Genomic DNA, 27701 nt, shown 5'->3' with positions numbered 1-27701 from the left:
CCTCAGAGCCAGCCGCGGAGACAGCTGCAGCCTTGTTCCGTAGCCTGGTGGCTTTTTTCCACCCCCTTCGCAGAGACCAGACATCCCCGCCCTCCCCCACCCATGCCCCACCTCCCGGGGGACGCTGGCCGCCCGGCTCCGAAAGCGTTAACCCGGAGCTTCCCGCGGCCCCGCTCCCCCCGCTCCCGCCCAAGGTTCCTAAAAAGGAAAGGTGCAGAATTTGGTCCAGGACAGAGAAATGACTGATCAAAGCCAGGGATACTTCCTGTTGCTGGAACGTTATATAAAACGTCACCGACGCAGTGGCTGCGGAGACGCACCTAGCGCTGCTGGCCCAGCCGCTGCCACCGCCGCCGCCGCCTCCCAGCGCCTGAGGTTTCCCGGGGACCACAATGAACAAGTTGCTGTGCTGCGCGCTCGTGGTGAGTCCAGGGCCAGGGGAAGCGGGCGCTGGGCCTGGACGCCTGGGGCGGCTGCCTGCCACCTGGTCTCCGACCGCCCAGCCAACTGATGGGGACCCAGCTGAACTCTCTCTCCCAGGAGGGATCAGGGTCAAATTGGAACAGGAAAGTTCCTTCTAGCTGTCCCGTGCTTCCCTGGGGCTCCTCTCCACTCTGCAAAGTTTTTGCTGAGTTTATGGGGCAAGGAAAGAAGAGATTTAGACCTTTTTTTTTTTTTTTTTTTTTAATGAGTTGTATCCATTTGATTTACTTTCTTCATCTCAGATTATTTTCCCCCTCATGTTGTTCCTTATATCTTTGCTTAATTATTTTGGGCTTTTAATCATTCAGCAGTGATATGGCCCCTGAGCGTATGTGAAAGGAGATGTCAGTTTTAAAAACTATTACATGGAAGACAAGTTGGAAGTAGTGAATGTAACATCATTAGGCTCACTTATACAAGTGTTATGGTCAATTCTGAATCACTAGCAACAGGAAAAAAGATCCTTCTCTTCTCTCTTTCACACTCACTCACCTTCACTGTGACATTTAATATTTTAATAGCTTTATTGTTAAAACAAATTATTCCAGTTCTCAAATGTAATACGGTAAATGTTGGTGAAATGTTGTTAATTATATGCAATAATACATTTAAATAATTGAAGTTCAGCACTACTAAATAAGGATAAGAACGATGTTAAATGCTGTTTGGAAAACAGAGGATTCTCTGTAGCTTATTTTAGTTTGGGTTTTTGATGGATCATTGTTAAGACCTGCATGTAGATTATTTTATGACCAAACAGCTATTTCCTTTGGAGGGTTGAATATATAAAGTTACTAATCAGACATTTGTGCAAGGCTAGGAAAATCCATATATAAGCCACATTTGTGTTTTGGATGTGTTGGAGTAAATGTTTAAACTTCAACCTCCAACCCACAAAGTGTGAATGAATGTCTAGGTAGTTTTCCACTTAGCTCCTGTGCTTGTACAGGCACAAATAAGTAGATAAATAACAAAGTCATTCAAGAAAAGTTGGACAGGAGTTCATGTATAAGTATGTCAATTACATGCATAATATATACATATATGTAAATTAAATATGCATGCTAATACAGATACCCTGGAGAACTTTTTTAAAAATGAAGCTTTATAAATTTATAACACATAAAAAATTGCACGTTGTAAGTGCTAATAAAGTTTCTCAAATTAAGCAGATGTGAGCTGACACACAGACCAAGAAATACATTACCAGTACCCCAAAAGTTTCCTGTACCTCATCCCTGTCACTGCTATGTTCGTGGCCAGAATAATCAATATTCTGAATTGAACACCATACATTTATTTTGCTTATTCTTGAACTTTGTATAAAAAAACCTCATGTATTTTTTTGCATTTGGCTCCTTTCACTCAAAGTTCTGTAGTGAAGTTTATCTCAAGTGTTGGAAGTACAATAGTTTGTCCATTTTCATCACTGTATAGTGTTCCATTGTATGGATACAGAACTAATCTCTCCAGGTTTGGGCTTGTATATATAACTCTTCTATAAATGAGAGGGCATTTTTATTCTCTCTAACTCTCTTTATTCTAGCAAAGATTTTATTAATAATAAACAGATTATCAGTTTATTATTAATAATTTTTAAATTCAGGAGTTCCACCAAATGATACATGTCTTAATAGCAAGCAGAAATATTTGTCTATGTAGTCTGTATAGGGAGACACATATGTAGATATGTAGGTAACACTAATTTCAGGTGCTACAGCATTATCTAAAGACAAAATTTGTGTCTTGAACACAGCAAATACTTTAAATACAAAAGACTTCACTTTGCCTTTCTTTAGTTTCTGAGATTGACTTAATTTATGAATAATTAGAAATGGACGTGTTGTATGTACACATACAGAGTCTGGATCCCCTTTTGTAAATGCAGAGATGCAATCCTAGGAATCAGAAACAATACAGATTCTTAATCTTGTAGCAGCACACCACTAAGCAGTTGGGACAGAGTGAAAAACAGGACAGACACCCTACTGTCCCCATAGAGCTCACCACCTAATGGAGAAGGCAGGTATAAACTGTTTACAATTGTATGCACACATTCAAGGAAACCACACAGAGTTCATGCTCCATATTAACACTAACTTCTAGCTTTATGTTCACAGCTAACTATAAGACAATCTAGAATCAAGTGAATATGTAAAACAAAGAGAAAAAGAATGCAGGTGATATTCAGAGGAGGGAGCATCACCTGGCAGGAGGGTTAGGATATTTTCCGTGTTGGAGATGAAGTCAGGGCATCCTGAACCCAGGAAGTAGAAGAGAAGCAAAATTGTGTGTCTAAGTAGAATTCTAGATTCCTCTTTTGAGAGGAGAGGACATTCCGGTAGGCAAGCAGTGAAGGGAGGAGCGGCGTCACCACGGGCTTTCCTTGAATGCTTGTGTGTAGTTAAGTGGAGACGTGCTCTGCAGGATGGGAGAGTAACAACACCGTGGTATTTCTTTCATGGTTGCCCGTGAATTACTTGGTGTTCTAGGAACACACTGGTCTAGGCCTAGGTTTTAACTGCTGGCTGGAACTTTCTAGCATGTAGTGCCAGAACCACCCACTGAACTTAAGGTTGAGCTGAGAGTCAATTCAGTGACACTAGAAGTTAGGGTGGAGTTATGGAGTTGTAGAGATGTTTATCCTTCAGGCCAGCTGCCTGGTCTGTCCCTCTTCCTTTAGGATAATGCCCTTTGAGGCTTTTGACATTTTGTTTGTGTTTATTTTGGTTTCCCTCCCCTTCCTCCAGTGACTGAGACTGTGTATTTGCCTAGCCTTTCCTCTCTCTCTCTCTCTCTCTCTCTCTCTCTTTCTCTAAAGAAAATGAATACTGTGACATTTCTAGGAGAATCTGACATACTCAACCCAAAACAGTGAGGTTCCCTGTCTACCGCAACCTTCCTGGCCTCTGTCACCTAGCAACCTTCAGTGCAGTTCCTAATTTCAATCTGCTTGTTCATTTTACTTTTTAGGCTAAAACTTCAGTTGTCCCATACCATTGGTGGAGAAAGAAAGCAATCTGTGCTAAATGTTTTATCCAGTTTGTTCTAGAGGGAGAACTCTGGCAATGTTCACCAAAATGACACTAAACACACTCCAATGTTCTTGCTCTTCTGTCCACTAACTTGCCTTCTGGGTTTTTCCTTCTGCAACCCTCAGCTCCCTGACTGTGCTCCCTTTGCATGAAAGTTTTCTGTGAAAAACATTATTTTCTTTAGGAACTCATTAACCAATAGCATTTCCTTTAATTTGCATTCCTCCTTTGTAGCCCAAAATAAATAACAAAATTAAAAAGAACTGAAGATTATACTAAGGAAAAAGAGTAATCTACGAAAATTTATGTATGCAATTTTCAAGGTCTTACCTGATGATGTCTGGTTGCCTCTTAGGTCTCTGTGATGGAGCAATGATGCCAAAATTATCAGCGTGTTTGTATGTTTTACCCTGTAGGGCAGTAGTTCTCAATTATATCAGACTCCTTCCCTGCACTTGTGTAATAAATCCTTTGTAACAACCTCCTTGTCTCCTGAAATGAAATTCAGAGTACATATATTTTGCCTCCGCATATAATTGTTATAAAATCAATATCCTGGCATAACTGTACTATAAAAGAGTAATGAAAGAAAAGTAATTTATAATAAAATAAGCTTCTCTAGAAGGCATAAAGAAGTTATGATCTGCTGTCATATTTATGTGGAATTGCCACCAGACACACAACTACAGAGGAAGGGTGGGCTTGTGTGTCACACTCGGGCTCAAAAGCGTGATCAGGGTTGGCCTTGATGATGTGATTTTTTTGAAATGATGGACAAATCTTGCTGGAGTTTTAAACATAACAAAGATCAATCATCTCTCAAATTATGTAATCAAATTCCTGAAAAAAGCCATCTGTACAACGATTATATAAAAACGACTTTGCATAAAAATAAAATGGAGTTCCAATCTAGGCTCAGATAATGACATAGGTTTTTCACTTAGATTATTTATGTCAGCTGTCAATAGGACATTTGTAGCCCTGTGGGACATGGGGTTGTTTAGGACACAAGTAGCAGCAATCACAATGCCCTTCGGGACACCCTTCAAGTTCACATTCTCAGAACTTCTAGGGGTAGCACATCTCCTCTGAGGTCAATCAAGATGAGCTCTTTACAAGCACAGATTTTCATCTTACTCATTACATTCCCACGGTCTCCATAGTGTCTGAAACAAAGGAGCTATAGTGACAGTTTCTAAGGTATTGGTTAATCTACTATCAGTTTCCATGAATGTTCCAGCAGAATTTAGTTTACTCCCAGTGATTAACAATCTCATGTTGACTTAGATCTTTTTCAAAATAGTAATATAACACTCTCCCTATCTGAACAATATTTTAAATATTCTTATATGCATTTCTACTGTGAAGATTCATTTCCAGGGCTGGGATTTAACTCAGTAGTAGAGCTCTTAGATAGCATGCATCCTGGATTTGATCTTCAGCACTACTAAAAAAAATAAATAAATAAAAGATGCATCAATACTTTGTGAAAGCTCGTACTTAAACAAGCCACAAAAATAAACCACGTTCATATATTGATCCTTGAAAGTGCAATATAAACTCAACTGAGCTAGATTTCTTACTTTCCCATCTTGTTGGAGTGCGTGCTTTCTTAAGTGATTGTGGGGTTCATGGTATTAAGTTTGGGCAAGTATTCATTTTAGATTTGAGAAATGTTCTATGTTTGTAATAGAGCTGCCAAGTAAAGTGTTGAGGATCAAGAAATTCTAGACCATGGAAGAAGCCTGGGCTGGAGATAAAAATTCGGGACCTAGAGAATCATAGAGAAAGATGATTTTGCGTGGCAAAAGAAAGAGAGGGTGAAGCTGTTCCCAGACCACATTTCTGATATCGATAGTCTGGTAAACAAAATGCAAATAAGAACAGCAATGGCAGCCATGTTTAGAAAAGAAAACAAAAATCAAAATAAAACTTAGCAACCCACAATAGCAGGAACTAGTGAATCGGAAATCCTAGCAACATCTGTAAACTATCTATGCAAGAAGAAAGAGTGAGGTATGGCCAACTTGAAATAGATACAAGGACAGTATTTTTATGTGCCATGTAATTAGTTTTTGGAACTCAGTACCACAGAATATTTTGGGGTAACTAGCATAGAAAATCTAAAAAAAGTATTTTTTTTAGACGGTTGTAAGGGATAAGAATAGTGTTGCAACATGATAGGTAAGAAGCTGTATGGTACCCACTCTCTCTCACATTTACCTACCTCTCTAAATTAGTGTTTCACAGCCAGAACACTTGACAGACATACCGAAATGGTTTCTTCCGATTCCAAGTGATATAATTTCCTAGGTGCTTGGATAGGTTTTTGAACTCTAATTTCTTGGCAGCACCTGACTAGCCATATCATAAATGGACAGAGGATGCAAGAGAAATGAAGCCCTTCCAAAACAGTAGTATATTGTTAATGGCCTTGATTTATTACTTTCTTACTGTGAATTTTTCAAAAAAATTCACTTCTTTAGAATTGTAGTCTTACTGTTAAAATACTGTTTAGTTTCCTTGAAACATCTCATTTTAAATTTATGTTTTTATAAAAACTGTGTATATTTAAAGTATAAAATGTAAAGGGTTTGGTACACAGACATTGTGAAGTGATTACTACCATCTAATTAACACATCAGTCTGCCCACAAATGTTTTGAACTTGTCTTGTCTTGATCTTGCTATTGATCTTGACCTGGTCTTGTCTTGCTTTTGGTCTTGTGTTGTATTGCTGAATAACAAAAATCTTGTTATTACTTTCTTGTTTAAAAAACTATAGTTTTTTTTCCTTGAAAATATGAATATCAGGACCCTATTCTTTATGATTCCTCTCACCATCACTTTGCATGATCACCATTGGAAAGTGTAACTGAGGAGTTCAGTTGTGAGCATTGTGACAATACTCTGCAACGGCAAGGGCAGAGGAGAGACGGGGGCTCTGATTTCTTAGTTCTGCCTTAGACTTTGAGTTTTAATCAGTGACTCCACTTCTCTGGGTCTTACTTCACACATATCCAACATAGAGGTGTTGGAACAGGTAATATGTGAAAGGTGTACTTTAGATTTAAATATTTTTCATCTGAATTGAAAAATAAAAGATTGATTATTATTGTTTCCAACCACAAATATGCAAATGCCAGGTTTATTTGTGTATAAAAACATTACTCTATAGGAGTGTTTTAAATAACCTATTTTGTCAAAATTTCTTCTGCCCCATCACTTTACGTTTAGGTCAAGAGGAATCAGCTTTTGAAATGTTACCTACTTTTATTTATTTATTTTTCATTGTAAACAAATGGGATACATGTTGTTTCTCTGTTTGTACATGGAGTAAAAGCATACCATTTGTGTAATAAAAACAGTGATTAGATGCCATGAGGTAGGTGGCAATACCTTAACCGTATGCGTGTTGACAGGCCCGAGGGCCTCTTCCATCCTTGTCAAGGGGAGTGCTAACCTTCTCTCTTTTCATACAACACTGTTACCTACTTTTAGATTACATGACTTATGTGATTTAGGATCAAAAATTATCCTTTTAAGCCAAAAAATATCTTCTCATTCTGAAACAAGTTCTTGTTTTTAGCCAGTGTGCATAGAAGTTGTTAATATGGGTATTTTTTCATTTTTCATTTAGTGAAAAGTCAGGTCCAAGACATTCCCTCAGGACTGAAGAGGTATAATTATGGACACTAGCAATCTCCTTAGACTCATTGAGCAGAATTTTCTTTGAATTTGTATTCACAAAGAGGTACTTGACAATTGCACACTGCTCTTTGGAATAAATGTCAAACCTTCAGGCATAATAAGCATGATAATAGGTAGCTTGGCAAGACCATTAAAACCTGCACTTGAGTAATTCACCAGACTGATAGACAGAGGACCTGTGACACCCACACTCTGTTTCTTGCCTCTTCTTTTACTGTCCAGTAAAAAGGAAGAAAAAAGAATCAACTAGGTTGGGCTGAATAAATGTGATCTAGAAAGTATGAGTGATGTTTTTGGGGGATGGTGTGGTAGTTAGTGCTCTTCACCTATTGTTCTCAGTTCTCCTCCCAGAAACCTGTCAGGATTCTAATTCCCAGTCTTCCCCCAGTGAGGATGCAGTGGAGGAGAATATGACTAGTTCTGGTCAATGACTTGCAAGTGAAAATGATATGTCATTTCCAAATTAGCACGCTTAATTGCCCACGTATGCTCCCCAAATGTTGGGGTTTTTGTTTTGTTTTGTTTTGTTGTTCTTTTCTTTTTACACAGCAAACTGGCAATTTTCCAGATCTTGGTTGCCCTAGGTCCTGGACAGGGGACTTTGCTAAGAGCCATTCGCAGACATAGTAGCATGGAAATAAAACTTTATTGTTGTTCTTAAGCCACAGATATTTCAAAGTTGTTTATTAGTACAACATAAAATCCAACCAGATCTGACTGATTTAGAAACCAAACTTCTGCTCTGTTTACTCATTGAGGGGCATTAACTGCAAAGACAATTTAAAAATCACAAATGGCCTAAATCTATAATGCTAGATTACCAGTTAAAACTGCTTCCTCACCCAAACCATTACTAGATTGTTGAAAAAGAAACTCCTTTTTTCCATTGCTAAAATTTCAAAATTGAGGCAACTGAAAGGCTTATCTGGGCTGCAAATGAGGAAGCCCAACAGATACTTAGTAGGAGACTAAGTCAAATACCTATTATGTGAGTGACCAAACAGAGATCATGTTTTATTTCTTCATTGTTTCTGAGCATTCCTTTGTAAAAGTTCACTCATCTTCTTCTACGACTTCTACCCAGTTAAGACTAGCCATAAGAAGGAAAACCACAAAATAGAAAGATATTAACTGCTTTTAGAATAGATATCATATTTGGATATCACAGGCAATATTTCACTTAAATGTCATGAAAATCCTTGGTGTAGAGATTAGTATCTCTATTTTGCAGATAAGGAAAGGGAAGTTCAGAGAAGTTAGGTAATTTTTCCCTAAGGTTACCCAGATGAGTTCTTTTTTACTTAGAGTACGCTAATGTCTAGTAGTTGAGTCTAGTGAAAAATACTCATAAATCTGAGCCATGTCTCTGGGTACCTTCAGCTCATAGTTCTCTGCATGAAGCGCATGAGGGTCAAATCCTTGGACAAAGTGATTCCAATATGACTTTATTATTTATTTTTATTATTTATTATTTAATTTTATTTCACCTCTTTTTCAACTCCTTCAGCTTTAGGGAGCCACCATACTTTTTTTCTTTGGCAATGAAATATCTTGGTATCCTTACAGGATATGAATCTACACCCAAACCCTCTAGGTAACGTGGCATGAGGCAAAAAGCTTATGTTTTAGTAGCTTATCAGAAAGTGCAACCCTGGAGAAGCAAGAGTGAGCATGTGATGAGTAAAGTAGGAAAGGAAGTAGTGCCAACATGGGAGCACACTGCTAAGAAAGGCTTGCCCAGCCTCGTAGGACCACCTGCAGAAAGGATGTGTGAACTACTGCACTGCAGAACCAGGGAAGAAAGAATTATCGTTCATCAGGAAGGATGGATGGTTGCATAGACAGATTCATAAACATTGAAAAACAGGACATAGATCAATGATAGATCACACTGAATTCCATATTGTTTTATAGTTGATCATTGACATGTCTGTCTCTTTTATAAGATTGCAATCGCCATGGGGAAGAGCCCGTTGATTTGAATTCCAACTCAAACATGTGCTAGTTCTATGGCCGTTGAGTCATCCAACTTCTCTGAGACTCAGTTTCTTCCTCTGTGAAGTGGGACTAGTCCCATCCCCTTAGAGGTAGGTGGAGGGATGGAAGGTAAACACATATGAAGAGCAGGGCCTAGTCCAGAGCCTGCTGTCTAACAGAGATCACAATCGACTCTCCTGCTATTGTTCACCAAATCATCCAGGACCTCAGTAGGATGTTTCCCACACTGCAGGCACACAGGAAATAGCCACGTGTTCAACTCATAACGGGCTTGATTCCATTTTCACTCCTGGTTCCTATTCCACGTTATCGCCACTATGGCTGTCCTTCCTTTCTCTCACCCTTACCCATATGTTGATTGGATTTTAACAGGTTTCATTAGCAATCAAAAGGATCCATTGGTGTGGTTTACTGCAGGATATCTTCCAAGAGAAGCACTATAGAAATAAAATGGAACTCCAAAACAAATCTTCAGAGGTACCAACATACTAAAAGTATTGCCAGTGTTGAGCCTGTGGGGCCAGGGACTGGCCGGGGAAACTTGAGGAAGTGTTGCTACCTCGTACTTGTGAAGGGACCTGAAAGGAGAACATTACAAGGCACAGGACACCATGGTGTCCAGAACTGATGTCATGTCTCAATCTAGTGATAACCAAAAGCCCAAGAAAATTTCACTCCAGGGAGTGAAATTTTGTGAGTCCTGTTTATCCACATTAAGTGTTTACCTGTACTACAAGTTCTTTCTTCTAAGGGTGTTTTTTTTTTTTTTTTTTTTTTGCCCTTAGTTGTTAATCTGTCAAATGTTAATTGTCTATAAAAATCCTCTGAAGCAGCAAAAGTGTCATAAGCAAATCCATTCTGACAATTCTGATTGATTCCCAACACAAACAAGGTACTGCTAATTAATTTTAAAGCCTTCAGACAACTGCAGGAAACTTTCAAGAGGAACAAAAATTACACTCAAAGTTAAATTGTACCTGGAGACAGTTCTTCGGCCCCAAGGGAAGCAAAACAGTGTAGAATTGGGCCCAGTAATTCATCTAATAAATCATAATTATTTGTGTTTCTTGTCCCCTGTTTGCCTAGGAAAGCTGTTGGCAGCAAATAAGTCCTGTCGAGATGAACAGATTTAATTCATTTGCTCTTACTTCCTTACCCACAGACACAATCCTCATTCAAACAGCTGGCTATTGTGAAAGCAGTGGTAGACCTTCAGGTAGGGAGCTGGCAGCACAGATAAACCTCTCAAATGAACTGCCTTTCTTACACATCCACCTTCAAAATTGCAGCAACATAAAAATGGAGTAGTCCATTCAAAATTCCATGCAAAATGAAAGATGCTTTTAAAAAATACCTTCCTTTAGGCTAATTCTGTCATGCCTATCATTTTAGATGGGAAATTGTAGACTTGGCTCTTGTCTTTGCAAACATATCCTTTATATCTCAGATATTTATCTGTATCTATATGATCCCCAATGATCCTAATTACACATAGTAGGTTTTCAATACAGCTGTTGAGTTAAATGCAACAAATGTGAATATACTCAATACTTTCTACGTGTACGACCTTATGCTAGCATTTAAGGAATATAGAGGCAAACGCTTTCCTATCTGAGCCCTCTAAGCCTAAAATCACTTCACCAGGACCAAGAAAATGACACCAATTGGGAAGATACTGAAAGTAATTCTATCAAATCAGCCATGCTTTTTCTGGAGACAATTGAGAACAGAATAATCAACTTAAGGCACATTTTAAGGTGTGTAGCTTCCTACTGACCAAGAAACCTCAAAATGTCTCCTGTCTGATTCCAGATGTCTTTACCATTTCCCACCTCCTGTGTAATTAGCAAATATAATAATGTCTCCTGCTTGTTTGGATCTTCCTTCCTTATCACATTTATTTGTCCCCTACTGGTTTGAAATATGCCAGTTGTCTGCGGGTAACACAAGGATCATTCTCATTTTATCAGTGAGTTAGTGATCTGGGATTACTAAGCTAGTGGTAGAGCTGAGTTTGGAACCTGGTACGTACATTGCAAATGCCAGCTTCCCAGCTGAAAACGCTTTTATAAATTCACAGTTTTCAAAACCTATATTCATTATTCATTTAGTATCCTTCTTGAAGTTCTCCACTATGTTCCTACATTTTTACCTGTTCTTTTCCAATCTCTCAAACATTTGTTAAGGCCCAAAGGTTAATGACTTTGTCCTTTCTGCTTCTATGCTATTTCCTTGGGTGCTGCTATCCACTTTTTCTGCTCTTAAAGACATTTATGTGCTTATAGCCCTAAAAGATGTGTCTTCAGCTATATTTCTGTCCTGAGTTCTCAATGCACAGTTACATTCATTTGCTAAGCATCATCACTTGTCTCAAAGATGGAAGTTGTTCCCAACTAAATCCATTATCTTTCTCTATAACCATCTGCTTCTCCTGCTGACAGTAATCAATGGCAACATCACATGCCTAATCATTAGAATTCAAAGGCACACTCTTCAACTGCTTATTCTAGCACCACCCTCTCCCCAAAACTATCAGCCAACATACAAGATCTATCCCTTCCTCTCCTCCATTACAGTGTTCCTCTTAATTCCTGACCTGTTTCTCTGTTGAACCTTTTCTTGGTCTTTGTTCTCTTCTCTTCTGCCTCCAATTCCTTTTCAGTGAGAGGCTGATGAATATTTTACATCAGCCTGGAATTTTAGATAAATGTTCTTCTTAGCTATGTTTCTAGAGCATAGCCATTGTTTCAATAAATATTTGCTGAATAAATGAACAAATGATTTACTCAAGGAATGTGGAGGGGAAGGGCCAAGAAGAGGACCTGCACTGTATAACTATTTAAAAATATTAAAAATTGACCCTCATGGGAAAATAGCTTATTTCTAATAATTTCTATAATTTAGACTACAAAAAATATTTAGGAAATTCAGCATGATATGTATTCTGGATGTTTTCTTTCATGGTTAAGATGAACTAGAAAATGGCATGGTTTCCAAACTGACCAGAAGTTTAGCTAACTCTGGATAGTCCTCAAATAGTTCTCTGCGGCAAAGATCATGACGAGGGATCACAAAAGGAACTCCCAAACCAAATGGTTATTTCAGGCTTTGCGTGGGCTGCTTTTAATGAATCTTCCATAAATGGAAACCCACTGGGTCATTCATGGTTCTGCATACCAGAGAGCAAGCCCAGTGCTATGGTATTGGCTGCATTGCGTAATGCAAAAATAAGCTTGCTGGAGGAAGTGTTTTCTTTTGTTGTTCTGATGCATGAAGCAGTAGAGTGCTCTAATCAAATCGCTTGTCATCTGAGAAATTTCCAACTCAGTAGCTTTGAACAAGAGCTAGTCTTAGTACAAAGAGAGAAAAGTCATTGTCAGTTTACCTGGACTTTAGAAAGGCTTTGGTTGGTCTTCTAACTCTGATGATCTCCTAACTCTCTGCCCTTTAGTCTGAATGAGAACTAAGCACTTGAGGGCTTACTTTTGGACTATGTGCAAGGGCAACAGTATAAGCGAAAGCAATGGTTCAATGTTAAAGAATTTGAACCTTCCCAAAAATAATTCTATGGGGAATGTGCTGTAGGTTTGAGTTTTGCCTACAGTGAGTACTATGACCTGGGACAAGTTAATCAACCTTTCTAAGACTTATGTTTGTAGCTGGTGGAGACTTAGTGATAATAGTGGTAAAAAGAATTATAATATGAGTACTAACAAAAATATTATATGTGCTACTTATGAGCCCATTGTCTGGCACAGAGTAGGTTTAATACACATATTTTGAATGGAATAGACAAAATGGAGTTCCATCTTCATATTACTCTTTTTATCCTTCTCACTCATTTCTTTACCATACTACTCTACTTCCTAAATATGGGGAACTATTGTCACAAATTTATATGTGTTTGGGACCAATAATTCAACAATCAATTATAAGATCAGAGCATTTAATAATAAAGATTATACACATATGTCTAAAATATTTTATTTTGACTTAAAACATTTAAATAGATATTCATTCACCTGTACTTTGAGATATGACCTACTCTTGTTGGAGTCTGTGTTTGCTAACTAGAGTCTTATGCTGTATTTCCTACAAAAACCTTCTCTGTGAGTATAGCCCATCCATTCTGTTTTAAAACTTGAAGATACTTATAAAACTAATTGATTGTATATAACACTTCTTTATGCTTTCCTTAGTATTTTTTCTACAATTGTGTTACCTACTTTAAAGTCTATGATGGGTTGGTAGTACTGTAATTTTTGCAGGGTTTTGGTTTGTTTGTTTGTGGGAGGGGGCTGGTAATTTTATCTTAATCAAGTCATCCCAAAACATTCAATTTCCTTTTCATAGAACTATAATTATTTTTGTATCAATGTTTGATAGTTTACGTATTTCACTGAATTACTGTATTATAGTTACAATTAGCATAAAGTGGATCAGCAACAAATGTACAAGTGACTTTTGTTAAGCATGCAACTTCTCCAGGAAGATCAGGCACGAGATGGCATGCTAGAGAACAGGCATAACTGACAGCATGCTGGGACATTAGGTGGTTTTTCAGAAGACATGGAAGGCATGAGTGAATCTGAAAAGTGGAAAGAAGCAAAAAAGACTTCAGCTGTACAGAGGGGTTGCACAAATAGAGTGGAGGAAGAAGAGTGAAGGGGATGAGATTAAGGCATTTGCTCCCAAGTTCTTTGGCTAATTAAATTGCCAAACCAAAGAAAAGAACATGATAGAACTAGAAAAGCCTTTAGAGAACAACTGATTCAGCCCAGCCACCATTGCAGCACTCATTGCAACCATCTGCTAGCATTTGATGGATGAGGGAGGGTGGATAGGCTCGAAAGAGAAAATTCTTCAGCATGAGGCTTTTAGAGAGGCACACATAACTGTGTCTTTGAGAAGAGGTGTGGAAGCTTGGGGAAGAAGTCCCGGACTAAGGGCTCAGTGGTGGCGCACTTTCCTAGCATGTGCGAGACACTGGGTTCGATTCTCAGCACCTGCATATAAACAAACAAACAAACAAATAAATACAATAAAGGTTCATTGTCAACTAAAAAGAATATATATTTTTTTAAAAAAGAAGAAGATTGGAGAACTTTCACATTCCCTTCAAGAAAGAATGGTTTCCACCAAAGAATGACTAGACGGAGAAGGGAAGGAGGAAAAAGAACAGAGAAAATTCAACTTTGTTCATTATAAGTCAAGTGCAAAACACAGGAAAGGATGGCCTCTTTTATAGAAGGCACTTTGTGCTTTTGCAGACACACTCGTACATGTGTCCTATTTATATGGCTTTTGCAGATGTTCATTAATGGTTATTTGGAGACTGCACTGCGTAGAAATTTATTCTTAAATTCTTACTAGGTTTTAAATATCAACTGGTGAAGGAACTCTAGCCAGTGTTCCGATGGTCTGTCCTACATCTTCATTTTCCTTGATTTTTCAGGAAATGCAGAAGAAAGTAACAGAAAGGACTGTGACAAAGAACTCTATTAATCTTGACCATCCTCTGTCCAGTAACCAATTCCAGAAATTCTGTGTGGGAATTGGGGCTAACCAAAGATTGAGACCTAAACATCCAATTCTGGCCACACAGAGTTCTGTCTTTTTACCAAAGTGGAAATTTTTCAAATAAAACACAGAGACCCTATTGAACTCCCTGAAAACAAGCCTATAATTCCTCAAGACTTTTTAATTTTTAAACATGTAGATGATGTTTCCATATGGTAGCCTTGGAGAAACAGCCTTTGCTGTTTACTCTCTAATTCTTAAGTCAACCTTATTTATTTATTCTTCTCTGAACATTTCTTTCATCCCAACTTCCCCATATCTTAAAGAAATGGCAACTAATTTCCAAAGCCTGGTTTCAGGAAACCAACAATGTCATGCCCAATTACTTAGAAAAATATAAATAATATTAGCATTCTCAGTCATAAAGGTTGAGTATCCTTTATCTGAGAACTTGAGACCAGAAGTATTTTGGATTTTCATTTTTTTTTTATTTGGGAATATTTGCATAGATTTTTACCAGTTGAGAATACCTAATTCAAAAATTCCAAATCTGAAGTTTTTCTGAGCAATGATATAATAATGCTCAGAAAGATTGAGATTTTGGAGCATTTTAGATTTTGGATTTCCAGATTGGGAACATAAGCATCATTGGTTGGGATTTCCCATCCCATCCCCATTGCTAAGGGAGAGTCTGCACTGATGAACAGATGGGCACAGCAACCATGTTGTAATGGGAACAGGGCAACAATGAGAAGTCAGGCTGGGGCAAATCATCAGGATGTGGCTCACTTAACTGTAGCCCTTGAGATAAAGGGTCTCTTTGGGTCTCTGAGTCACACCTCTTGAAAGCAGACAGAACTCCAAAAGTAGCTTTCCAGGAAATTTAAAGTAAACAGCAAGAGAATTTTTTTTTTTTTCTGATTGCTTTCATATGTACTTACAAGTTTTTAAAGGAAGACCTTATTCAACTGCATTGAGAATTTTAGAAATGTTTTGGACTAAGTCCATGCACAGGGCCCTGAAAGATGGTGTTGCAACATACTCAAATAACCGACCAGAAAGTCTGTCATTTCATCTTGCTTTATTTCCTTCAAGACAATAAAAAGCCCCCAGGGAAGTTCAAGAACATGCTGTCCCCAGAAACTCCCAGGTGAAGAAGCTGTCTTGCAAAGACTGCTGAAGCCAACCCTAATTTTGCAATAGACTCTGCTTTTTTGTTGGTCGGGAGTCCCTTATATCAGAGCACTCTTTGAAAATTGCTCTTTGCTAGAAGATCCATGGCCCTGGGTAAGGATGTTTTGTTCTTTTCTTCTGGTTTGTCAGCTCATAAACTTGCCATGTTCCAGTATGAAGTGAATGAAGTTACATTAAAATACCCAAATGCTTATGAAAAAGGCCATTCTTTACCTGTACTACCTCTAATTCAAAAGGAATTGCTGTTTCTTTAGCTTGGCATGCTTTTTCCAGGTCAGGGGTTTCTGTGACATTTCTTGAGTTCTGCAAAGAAGAGGGCTTGGAAAAAATTTTTGTGTTTGGTTTGCCACCTCCCAAGAGCCTGAAAATAGTCAGTGTTGATTCCTGCACCAAAAACAAACAATAAAAACCAAACAAGCCACCCCCTACACACAAACAACACTGCTCCCTCTTAGTGTGTGTTTCCTGAAATTAGTGTGAAGAATTTCACCAATGCTCTCTTGACACACTGACGATGTAGAATACAAGATAGAGGCCCATATGAAGTTGGTGAAACACTTTCTCCCACTGCAGACTCCTTCCTGAAACCTTGCCTGCTCCCTGGAAATTTCCCCAATTAACTTGAAGAGAAGGAGTCGTCTCATTTTCTAGACATGAGAGATATAAGTGTTGACCCAAATGATCTTTGGAGAAAATGTTGACCTTAAAATTTCAGTGGCTGGTGAGCCTATGGAAATCGTAGTCTTGCCAGACTCAGCAGCATATTCCTGGTGTTTGACTCCTAGTAAGCATTCGACATGGATCATCATTGAATGGATAAGGACTGTGGGTGTTACCATGTAACTTCACATATCACTAACTCTTGACTTTGTTGTTGATTGCTCATCATAAAGTCTTAGACTAGGAAAACTCAAAGAGATATCATCTAGTCTTAAATATGGCTAATGTGACCACTCCTCTTAGAAATTTTCATCTTCCCACCCTACCCTCCATGTTTCCTGTCTCCTTTACCTAACCTTTTATTTTTAACAATACTTTATTAACATATCATTTATATACAATGTATTTTCTTAATCCTCCATTTGGATTGTAAATGCTACAAGGGCAGTGTTTCTTGCCTGTTTTATTCAGGACTGTATCCCAGGTACTCAGAAACAGTCTGGTAAATATTAAGGACTCAATAACTAGTTGTCCAATCAATAAATGAAAGAAATTATTAGTATGTGATACATGTATTAGAATCACTGCAGGAGTTTTGGGGAGTTTCTCTTTGCTTTGTTTTTCTACTCCCCTAGCCCAGCTCCGAACTCATGAAGGTTAAGAGCTTAAGGCTATGAATCCCAGGAATCTACATTTTTAGTAAGGAGTCTAGGTGATTTGGTTGCAGCTATTCTGGAAGCCACCAGTTCAACTACTCACTAATCTAGAGAAAATGCTAAACCCAGGTGTACTTCTGGTCACATGGTTATACAGCAGGTCATCAAAGTATAAGTTTGATTCTGATGAACTTTCTGCTCCAGTCATATATGAGCATGAGTTTAACTTAATGTATGTATTACTATCCACATTCATGGTCTTTGAGTTTTGGACACTGAAAACAAAAAGTATGGTTTCTGAACTTACTTTGTGGTGCATCTGAAAAGACAGGAAGGGCCTTCAGCTTAAGTAGTAAGGGACTTTTTGAGTCCAGTGCTGCCTTTGCATAGATCAGCCTTATTTCCAGGCTAACATGCCACTGTGTCTCTTTATCCTTGTAGTTCCTGGACATCTCTATTAAATGGACCACCCAGGAAACTTTTCCTCCAAAGTACCTTCACTATGATCCAGAAACCTCTCACCAGCTCATGTGTGACAAATGTCCTCCTGGCACCTACCTAAAGCAGCACTGTACAGCCAGGCGGAAGACTGTATGTGCCCCTTGCCCTGACCACTACTTCACAGACAGCTGGCACACCAGTGATGAGTGTCTGTACTGCAGCGCAGTGTGCAAGGAGCTGCAGTATGTCAAGCAGGAGTGCAATCGCACTCACAACCGCGTGTGTGAGTGCGAGGAAGGGCGCTACCTGGAGGTAGAGTTCTGCTTGAAGCACAGGAGCTGTCCCCCGGGATTTGGAGTGGTGCAAGCTGGTACGTATCTGCTTCCAACATGCAGAAAAGTCAGGAGTGTGCAAAGCTAGACAGTAGTAAAATATCTGGGGGACACTTTAGTCCTGACAATAGTAACAGGATGGCAAATTGTAAAGGTAATGGAACCTGCTGGGTATGTACGGTGTATCTGGATTGCTTCCAAAGGCCCTTTCTCTGAGGAATACTTTGCCTCTGCAGGTTAATTTAGTGAAGGATCTCAAATGCAGCAAATTGCTCCCTAATGAGATGCATGATGGATTGCCCTTTTTTAAAGGAACATGCTCTTAGATGCGCTGATGATGGTGGATATATACCTCCATGTTTCACTTCAGCATGGACATCTTCAGACTGCAGTGCTTTTTGACAAACATCAGAAATGTTAATTGATACCAAGAGAGTAATTATGCTGATATTAATGAGGCTCTGGAGTGCTAACAATGAGCAGTTATAATTAATTATGTAAAAAATGAGAATGGTTAGGGGAAATGCATTTCATTATTAAAAATGAAGCTAGTTCTTCCTCTAGCACCCGAGTGGAGTATCTGGGAGAATAAAGACTCTAGCAGCCTCTTTAAGCAGCTTATTCTTTATGTTAGACAAAACAGATGTCGAGCCAGGTGGAAGCCTTGACCATAAACAAAATGCTTTCCCTTTCTGCATTTCCAGCAGCGTAGGTTAGGGCCAATGTGCACACAGTCTTTTAAATCTGCAACCTCACATTCTTTTTCTACTCATTTGCAAAGCTTCCATGTAGACTAGAACTTCCTCCTGGCTTGGGAAAATCAAGAGTATTCACCTACTTAGCTGGAAGAAAGTGTAATTTGCATAGATAACTGAAGCAGTATATCTCAACTTCAGCACCATTGACATTTGGGGCTGAATTCTTCCTTGAGGGCAGCTGTCCTGAGCACCGTAGTGTGTCCGGCAGCAACCTTGGGTGTCAACAACAGTCTCACCACCATGGAGGCAACCAGAAGTGTCACAAGTCCGTTGGACTAGTAAATGCTAATTATTTGTAGCCATTTTAATTTTCAAAAGTGACAATATATAACCAGGTGTGGTGGCACACACATGTAATCCCAGCAACTTGGGAAGCTGAGGCAGGAGAATCACAAGTTCAAGAGTAGCCTCAGCAATTTAGCAAGAGCCTTAGCAACTTAGTGAAACACTATCTCAAAATAAAAAATAAAAAATAAATGGGGAATGTAGGTCAGTGGTAAAGCCACCCCTTGGTTCAATCCTCAGCACATGTGCTCATGCACACACTCACACACACACACACACACGCACGCACACACATACACACACACAAAGTTATAATATATAAAGTCAATTGTTAGATGACAAATATTTTCGGTCTAAATGCATACAAAGGAAACATCTCCAAATTGAAATCTATTCCTTTTCCTTAGTAGTGAATCTCAAAAACTTAATCATAGAAGATGCAAATTGCATGGAGATCCCTAAAATGCCTCCAGTATGAGCATCTGAGGAAGCAGTAAACTTTTAAAAATGTTAATTTTCTACTTTTTACTGTGTGATATTTGGGACTCAGATGCAAAACCAAATTGTGGAGTGAGGGAAGTCCATCCCAAAAAGCCAAATCCATTTCATTCAATGCAGTAAGTAGTATGTAAAATAATGAAGCATGGTCTATGCAATTTAGAAACTGGAGAATTCTGAAAAATAATGGAAATGGGGAAGATGTTTCATGTGCATGAAAATATGATCGTAGAATGAAGTACATAGGCAAGCAGGAGACTGAAGCCAGAGGTACATGTTTTATTCTGTGGCACCATAGTGGGGGGTTTACTTATCTCTTTCTCCTTAAAACCCCACATGGTGGTTCCTCATGGAAAATAAGAGGTTTTCATCCCAAAGACAAAGAAGCTTTATGTGCCATTACTCTTAAACGTATTTAATAACCATTCATTGGTGTTGCTGCTGCTTTTAAGTTAGACTGTCTTTTCTCCCTGTTTTATTTACATCATTCTATCTTGGTTGGCTCTCTGATTTCCTATGAGATTACCTATGGCTACCATGGTGAATTATAAACTGTAAAACCAGACTCCTCTCATTGTATAATATTTCATATTTTGCATGCCAGGATATAATTTTTATATTTCCACTGATATTAATAGAGCAGAATCATTACTTAGATGAATAAATCTTTTTATATATAAAAAAGTTATAAAGAGGCAATTATAAAGAGGCAAGTGCTCTTCAGAAAGATCATTAAAGAAGCCTGTAAGCATATTACAAAACTTTAGTTCTACCATTCTTTATTCTTGTTAAAGAACTTTAAAAGCTAACTTACCTAAAATACCATCTCATACGCATGATCTTCTCATTAAGATGCACGAGAAGACCTAAATATGTATTCAAAGAATGGCAAGATTCTTCTTTGTGTAGAACCTGGAGGAGTCTGAAAAGGGACACTTGGGTCCACAAGTCATTTCCTAGTAAGTTAGCGATGAATGAATGTGATGAAATTCCTGCTCAGATATCTCTGCTTATGATATTATAGAATTTGGGTGTGGAATTGGATTCCATTTAAGAAAAGGGATATAGTAAGAAAGCACATAAAAAAAAAAAAAAAAAAAAAAAAGAAAAGAAAAACCTCCTTGCTTTGTTAGCTGGTTCCTAAGATAATGATAATGCCACTACAATGCTGAAAATAGGCATTTAATATGTGAAGGTTTCTGGCTGTGGTTTCCCCTCCTCCTCTTTTTTTTTTTTTTTTTTTTTTCCTGCAGCCCTTTGTCATTTTTATAGGTCAATGAATCATCAGTCTTTTAGAAAGGGAGAGGAGATAAAACTAGAACCAATCCATTTGGCTCCTTTTTTTCCCCCCTCTTTTTCATTTTGGTAAAAAAATATATATATATATACATATATATATATATATTTAATGAAGTAGGAGTTTGAAATTTTTAATAAATGAAGTTTAATAACTTTCTGTGGCTTTCATTTGTCTCTTTTGCATTTGTTATCTCCCATAAACCAGAATTGGCCTGTAAAATCTACATTTGAATACCGAAGTCTAAATTGTTCAACCAGCTTACACTAGATGGAGATATTTTCATATGCAAATACACTGTAATGTCAGATCTATCCATGCATAATAGAGTCAAGGGTTTGAAGTTACTTAGTTTCCACAGTATTTTTGGTTGCTGACAGGTTCATAAACTGTGATTAGCCATTTCTCCAAAAATATCAAATACCTCACTACAATGAAATGAGATGTCCTTGCAGTTACCTTTCCTGAAGTCTTAATGATGTGCTCTTTCCCTTAACAGTTCAAGCAAACGTTATATCACCTTCCATTTACTCTGTGACTTCACTGTAGGCTCCCATTTTTGAGTCAGCGGCCAACTTTACTGCCACTTGCAAAAGTTTATTGTAATGTTGTAAATTTTTACTTCTCAAGGTTAGTACGCTTATGAGTTGCTTTGCAATTAGGATTCAGGAAAGAAAGAACTTCAGCAGGAACTGATTGGAATTTAATGAGGCAACCTTCAGTGGGTGCTGATTTCGAAGGATGATGTTACAGCAGACACATAGCAGTTACCTTGATGATATTCCAGGAATAATTGTGTGAAGAATGCAGTTGACAACATGCCTTCCTGCCACTCCAGCAGAGGCAGGACTAATGAATACCCTCCCCTCCTCTCCTTTCCTCTTACATATCAGGATCATTTTGTAGGTAACAGCAAAACAAACTTGCATTTGTATTACGAGAAGGGGAACCTGCCTTAGGGGCTGACTGTAGAAGTTTTGTTCTGTCTAATGAAGTGAAAAATGAAAATGCCTAAAGTTTTATGCAACATAATACATAAAAGTAGCAGTAAAAACCAAGTGAGAAGTCTTTCCAGAACTGTTTTAAGAGAGTATCTGCTGTGAAAGTATTTAAGAGAAAGGTGCTAAAATCGCTTGGTATTTTCTCTAGGAACCCCGGAGCGAAATACGGTTTGCAAAAGATGTCCAGATGGATTCTTCTCCAATGAGACGTCCTCCAAAGCACCCTGTAGAAAACACACAAACTGCAGCGTATTTGGTCTCTTGCTAACTCAGAAAGGAAATGCAACACATGATAATATATGTTCTGCAAACAATGAATCAACTCAAAAATGTGGAATAGGTAATGGCATTCCAAACTCTGCCTTTGTGTCATTTTATCATCTTTCTCTGAGTAGAACACAATGAACTCTGGCTAAGTTCTCAAACTCACATTTTCCCTTTCTTGTTTCTTAACCAGCTTCACAATTGCTAAAGCCACAACTCAAAATCTCTGAAAAAGTCCTCATCTTCTCCCAGATATCACCCCAAACCCTCACTCTCTCCCCCTTCATTTCACATTCAAATTCAGTGTTATTCATAGGTGACGTTTAGTTTGTTGCTTGAGGCCAAATTAGCAGAGTTCAAATTGTACATTTTTTCACTTTCAAGAATGACTGTTTTATTAGCTAAATTATAATTGGCAACCAAGAAGCAAGATGACATAAGCTGACAACAAATTAGAAACACAAACTTGGCTTTGTAACCAATGGATTTAGAGGGGTTAGTGCATGAAGCTCCAAATCCTTCTGGTGGTCCTAAACTCTTGATTCAGTAAGGGTCACTAACATCAAACTCTAATGATCTGAGCCTGCCCCATGTCGTCGGTGACATTTATTGGACTGGAGTATGTGCTTACCCTGTCACTCCTACCACTTGACTACTGTCAGACCTTCCCTGGAGGATATATCATGCCAAAGGTGATATGCCTTTTGCATTCAGCCAAACAATGGCATGGACCAGCTTGACTCTTCCCCAAACATCTTTGTAAACTGCGTAGACGTATATGAAGCGTAGGAATGTGGGTTGATATATCTGCAATTCCAACCAAATTTCCACATTTTTTCACTATGTCATCAATTTCTTAGACAAGTTCTTTAGCCTCTCTTCTTTTTTCATCTAATAATTGAAATAAAGAAAGAGACAATAGAAAGAGTGACTCTTAACTTTAGCATTCTCTTTAATTTCTTTAGTTCATTTTAATTTTATTTTTGTCATTAATTGAGCACTTCCTGTTTGCCAAGTACTTTGCTATATAGGCTTTTTAATATTTACAGAAACACTGTGAAGTATAGGTGTGAATGTCAGAGGCAGTTTTGGACCTAGGAATGATGAATCCAAAGACAATATATAGACCCTAACCAAATACTTAGGCCATTTGCAACCCTTTACTGAATGATATGTTTTTTAGGTTTGGTTATTTTTTTTCTTCAGTTAATGCATGATTATTTTATGTGTGTCATACTGGGAATTGAACCTAGGATCTTAAACATGCTAGGCATGTGCTTTACCACTGAGCCACAACCCTGTCCCTCAATGCATACTCAGAAATCTATCTGCCTTGTTTCCACAGGTAAACTGCATGTATATATACATGCTCCTTATAGTCAGTGGTTATATTGGTTTTGACACTGACCTTGAAGTACCCTGTGAGCACTAAATAAATCTTTGAATGTTTATATAATATTATAGAATTTTTGTCAAAATTTAGAATTTATTTGTAGCTATTTACATTCTTATTAAACATTTATTAAGCCTTCCTGTATCCCAAATGCCCATAAAGAACATTAGAAAGCACATAAGTTCAATTAGACTCTGTCTCTAAGAGCATCCAACACAAGGTTGATCTTCAAACTTTGCATTTTAGCAAACTGTATCTTGAAAAATGCCATCGTGTTGGTTTTTGTTTGTTTTTGTTCAAAAGACTTCCAGAAATCCAATCCTTGAGTAAATCTTCTTGGTTTCCTCACTTTCCTTTAGATGTCACCCTGTGTGAGGAGGCATTCTTCAGGTTTGCTGTTCCTACAAAATTTACCCCTAACTGGCTCAGTATCCTGGTAGACAATTTGCCAGGAACCAAAGTAAATGCAGAAAGCCTTGAGAGGATAAAGCGACGGCACAGCTCACAGGAACAGACTTTCCAGCTGCTGAAGTTATGGAAACATCAAAACAAAGACCAAGATATGGTCAAGAAGATCATCCAAGGTATGCATACCTGAGACAGAAGCTCAATCTGAAACCAGACACCCATTTGTCATAAAACAACAGTGAAACCACATGCCTGCATAGTTGTGCACGACATTTCCTTTTCAGAATCAAAGTTGGACTGAACAGTTTTTCAAGTGACAATGTAGATGCTATTCGTACAATAGTTGTGTAAGGTTTTATTCTTACCCTTGCCCCCAATTTCTCTTTAAAGTACATTGAATACTCCAAAAGGAAATATGCACTTCACGTACAAGACTAGAGATTAAGGAATTTGCAGACCCTTTAGCTATTTTCTTAGCCTCCCTGCATGCCTAGGAGAAGGTCTTCAGCCACTTTGGGTCTTGTCTCACATTTCCACCAAGAAGCTATGCTCTGTATTTGGCAGTTTTCTTCAGAGAGATACTGCATGTCTTACATGGATTCATTCTTACCACATGACCTGTTTTAAAATCGCCATTTAAGTGGCATGTATGGTGAGAATTCATGAGATGGAGTCTGAAAAATGTTTGAGCTTCTTGGGTAAAAAAATGGTTAAGACCATAGAAATGAAAAGTTGTACCCCATTTGTGTACAATGAATCAAAATACGGTCTGCAAAAATAAAAATTTAAATAAAAAAATTATAAAATGAAAAAAAAAAAGATCAGATATTCTTATGTTTTAGAGATTTCCAAAGAATCTCCTTTAGAAATGAATGGTGTGTTGGCAAGAGGAATTAAGATACAGAAGGAGACCACACACACACACACACACACACACACACACACACACACACCACACACACGCACAGAGAGAGAGAGAGAGAGAGAGAGAGAGAGAGAGAGAGAGCCTGTATGTGATGGAAAATATAAAGAATGTGATAGAAAACGCAAAAAGAGGAAATCTCTGTGGACTGTAACCCTTTACGGACTGTAAATTTTAGGATATACAGTGGAAAGAGTTCCAACTTCAATTATCATTGGGAGAACATGTCAGAAAATTGAGGGTGGTTTTCCTAAAGCAGACAATGCCAATAAGAAATTCATTCTGCTCTTCGCTAGTAGTTAAATGACTGAGCTTTCCTATATCATCTTGAAACCCTCAAACATCTGGAACCAGAGTATTGAGAGTTGAATGCTTTTGCTTATGCAAAGAGCTCACTTTTCTTCTGTTTTCTGGCAAAACAAAAGTATTCTTTGAACATATAATTAGCCCTGAAGCCAAAAGAACAGGAAATAGAGAATCGGAAACTGTTAGAATTGGAAGGGACCAAATTCCCTATTTTCTAAAGGAGTATATTACAGCCCCAAAAAGATGAACTGACTTTATTTGCCTTCAGGCTCACAGATACTAAATGACTCATGTTGCTAATAGAAAGTTAGTTACTGCCTCCTGTTTATGCCCAACTCACTGCTGAAATAGCCTCTGGATGTGTGTATCCTCCAGTTCTTAGACTCAGGCTCCTGGGTTTGCAGATATTTGCCTTGCAGTGGTATTCCTCTAGTGCTGAGTGCATTTATGAAAGACTAGTTAAAGCAGCTCTTCCAAGAGTGCCCATATCAGTGCTCCACTAGTGAAATTTGTATTATAATGTAGCTATCTTGACTACTTTATTTCTTTATTTTCCAAACTCTTATGGTCTCCAATTGATCTTTGAAAACTGAGAGTGATTTGTCTTTATTTTTCCTCTCTTAGTTTTCAAAATTAGGGGCTCTCACAAAGCTTCATTGGGTGCCTAGAATATATGGCATATTATCCTATTATAATATGAAGTGATATTTATCTTAGTTCTCAGAAATAACGAGTGTCACTTAAGTCACCTGAAACAAAAAAAAAAAAAAGAAGGGAAAGTTTATCTTTAAAATTATGAAATTCTGTGAGAACCTTTTGCCTCAGGTTGGTTTTTTGATGGCATTAGATGAATATAAATGATGTGAACATCTCTTTGGGCTTTTGCTTTATGCAGATATTGACCTCTGCGAAAATGGTGTGCAGCGGCACATTGGACACGCAAACCTCACCTTTGAGCAGCTTCGCAGCTTGATGGAAAGCTTACCAGGGAAGAAAGTTGGAATAGAAGATATCGAAAGAACAAGAAAGACATGCAAATCAAGTGAACAACTCCTGAAGCTGCTCAGTTTGTGGAGAATAAAAAATGGCGACCAGGACACCCTGAAGGGTCTGGTGCATGCACTCAAGCACTTGAAAACCTATCACTTCCCCAAAGCTGTCACACACAGTCTGAAGAAGTCCATCAGGTTCCTTCACAGCTTCACAATGTACAGATTGTATCAGAAGCTATTTTTAGAAATGATAGGGAACCAGGTCCAATCAGTAAAAATAAGCTGCTTATAACCAGACTCATAATGGGCCAGATCCAATGGATAAGTAGACTCTTTCTCAGGCATTGAGGGGGTACGGTGATTTCTTTCTCATCACTAATAACTAATTTTGCCACAGGGCACTAAAAGAAACTATGATGTAAAGAAAGAACTAATATCTCCCCAAAAGTTCAATAAATCCCAAATAATTGATCCAATTGTCAGGACTGGTCCAGTATCCACTGACTCTATGTTCCCTTGTTACTGCTAGCAGTAATTCAACTGGAAATAATAATAAAAACTAGACTCCATTGTGCCTTTCTAAATATGGGAATGTCTAACTTAAGTAGCTTTGAGATTTCAGCTGCCCTACAGGTTTTTATTAGAAAACCACGTTGTTGTTTTGTTTTGTTTCAGTTGCAAAAGTTACTAATATATCTGTAACACTATTGCAGTATTGCTATTTATATTCATTCAGATATAAGATTTGTACATATTATCGTCCTAGAGAGAAATGGTATAAGACTTAATTTTAGAAATAAAAACTATATTCTGTTTATTATTATGACAGATGAAAGAGATAAAATATATATTTTTTAATGGAAAGTTTGTAGGGTTTTCTAGTAGATGTTGCCATTTTTCCTGTGTGGAGTGTTTTTGTAATATAATTTTATCTGTATAAGCTGTAATTTCATTTTATAGAAAATGTATTATTTAGTCAATTGTTTAATGTTGGGAAGTGTGTGAATTATAAATTATCTGAATATTAGAAGCTCTGAGAAATTGAATGTACCTTATTTAAAAGATTTTATGGTTTTACTATATAAACAACATCATTAAAGTTTTCCAAGTTTTTTTCACTGCTTTTCCTCTTGTTGGTGTTTGAATGGGACCTTATAATGGGCCTGATCTCTTTTGATTTCTCCATTCCTCTTTCATCTCCAGGAACATTTAGAAGTCATTAAAAATGAAGATTCCTGGGCCAACCAGCTGCAAATTTCAGGGGATGAGGGCAGAGGCCTGCATTTTTAACAAGCTCCAAAGCAATTTTTTTTTTTTTAACAATAAAATTGGAGAATTTCAGAGGTCAGGTATAGTAAACAGGTGGTACAAGCCACTTACAACTGCTGCTGCAAATACTGAGAGGCCAAAGTATGTAAGTTCTTTCAGTTGAAAATAATAGAAAATGGCACTATTGAGTTTGAGAAAAAGAAGAAATTAATTGAGAGGACGATGAGAGAATAAATTTCTATTGTTGCCAGTCATCCAGTTTGTGGGAATTTTCTACAA

The 27701-nt window shown here is 37.9% G+C and overlaps 1 protein-coding gene across 1 annotated transcript; it reads left to right on the top strand.

The window, feature by feature from the left end:
- The first annotated feature begins 260 nt into the window (after positions 1–260).
- Positions 261–27271, top strand: TNFRSF11B (TNF receptor superfamily member 11b). Its single transcript, XM_079141844.1, has 5 exons — positions 261–422; positions 17698–18067; positions 22017–22208; positions 23885–24109; positions 26057–27271. Exons 1-5 carry the CDS (start codon positions 393–395, stop codon positions 26443–26445), a joined length of 1206 nt encoding a protein of 401 aa, XP_078997970.1. The 5' UTR covers positions 261–392; the 3' UTR covers positions 26446–27271.
- The last annotated feature ends 430 nt before the right edge of the window (positions 27272–27701 follow it).

Source organism: Sciurus vulgaris (genome assembly GCF_902686455.1).
Source record: "Sciurus vulgaris genome assembly, chromosome: 1".
Classification (NCBI taxonomy): domain Eukaryota; kingdom Metazoa; phylum Chordata; class Mammalia; order Rodentia; family Sciuridae; genus Sciurus; species Sciurus vulgaris.
The sequence above is the reverse complement of the archived record's forward strand: the minus strand, read 5'-3'. Positions and strand labels throughout refer to the sequence as shown.

Bases quoted from the DNA above. Each gene is read 5' to 3' on its own strand.
- TNFRSF11B (XM_079141844.1), top strand. From the start codon at position 393: ATGAACAAGTTGCTGTGCTGCGCGCTCGTG. The intron at 423-17,697 runs GTGAGTCCAGGG...TTATCCTTGTAG, and splicing joins TGCTGTGCTGCGCGCTCGTG to TTCCTGGACATCTCTATTAA. The intron at 24,110-26,056 runs GTATGCATACCT...TGCTTTATGCAG, and splicing joins GGTCAAGAAGATCATCCAAG to ATATTGACCTCTGCGAAAAT.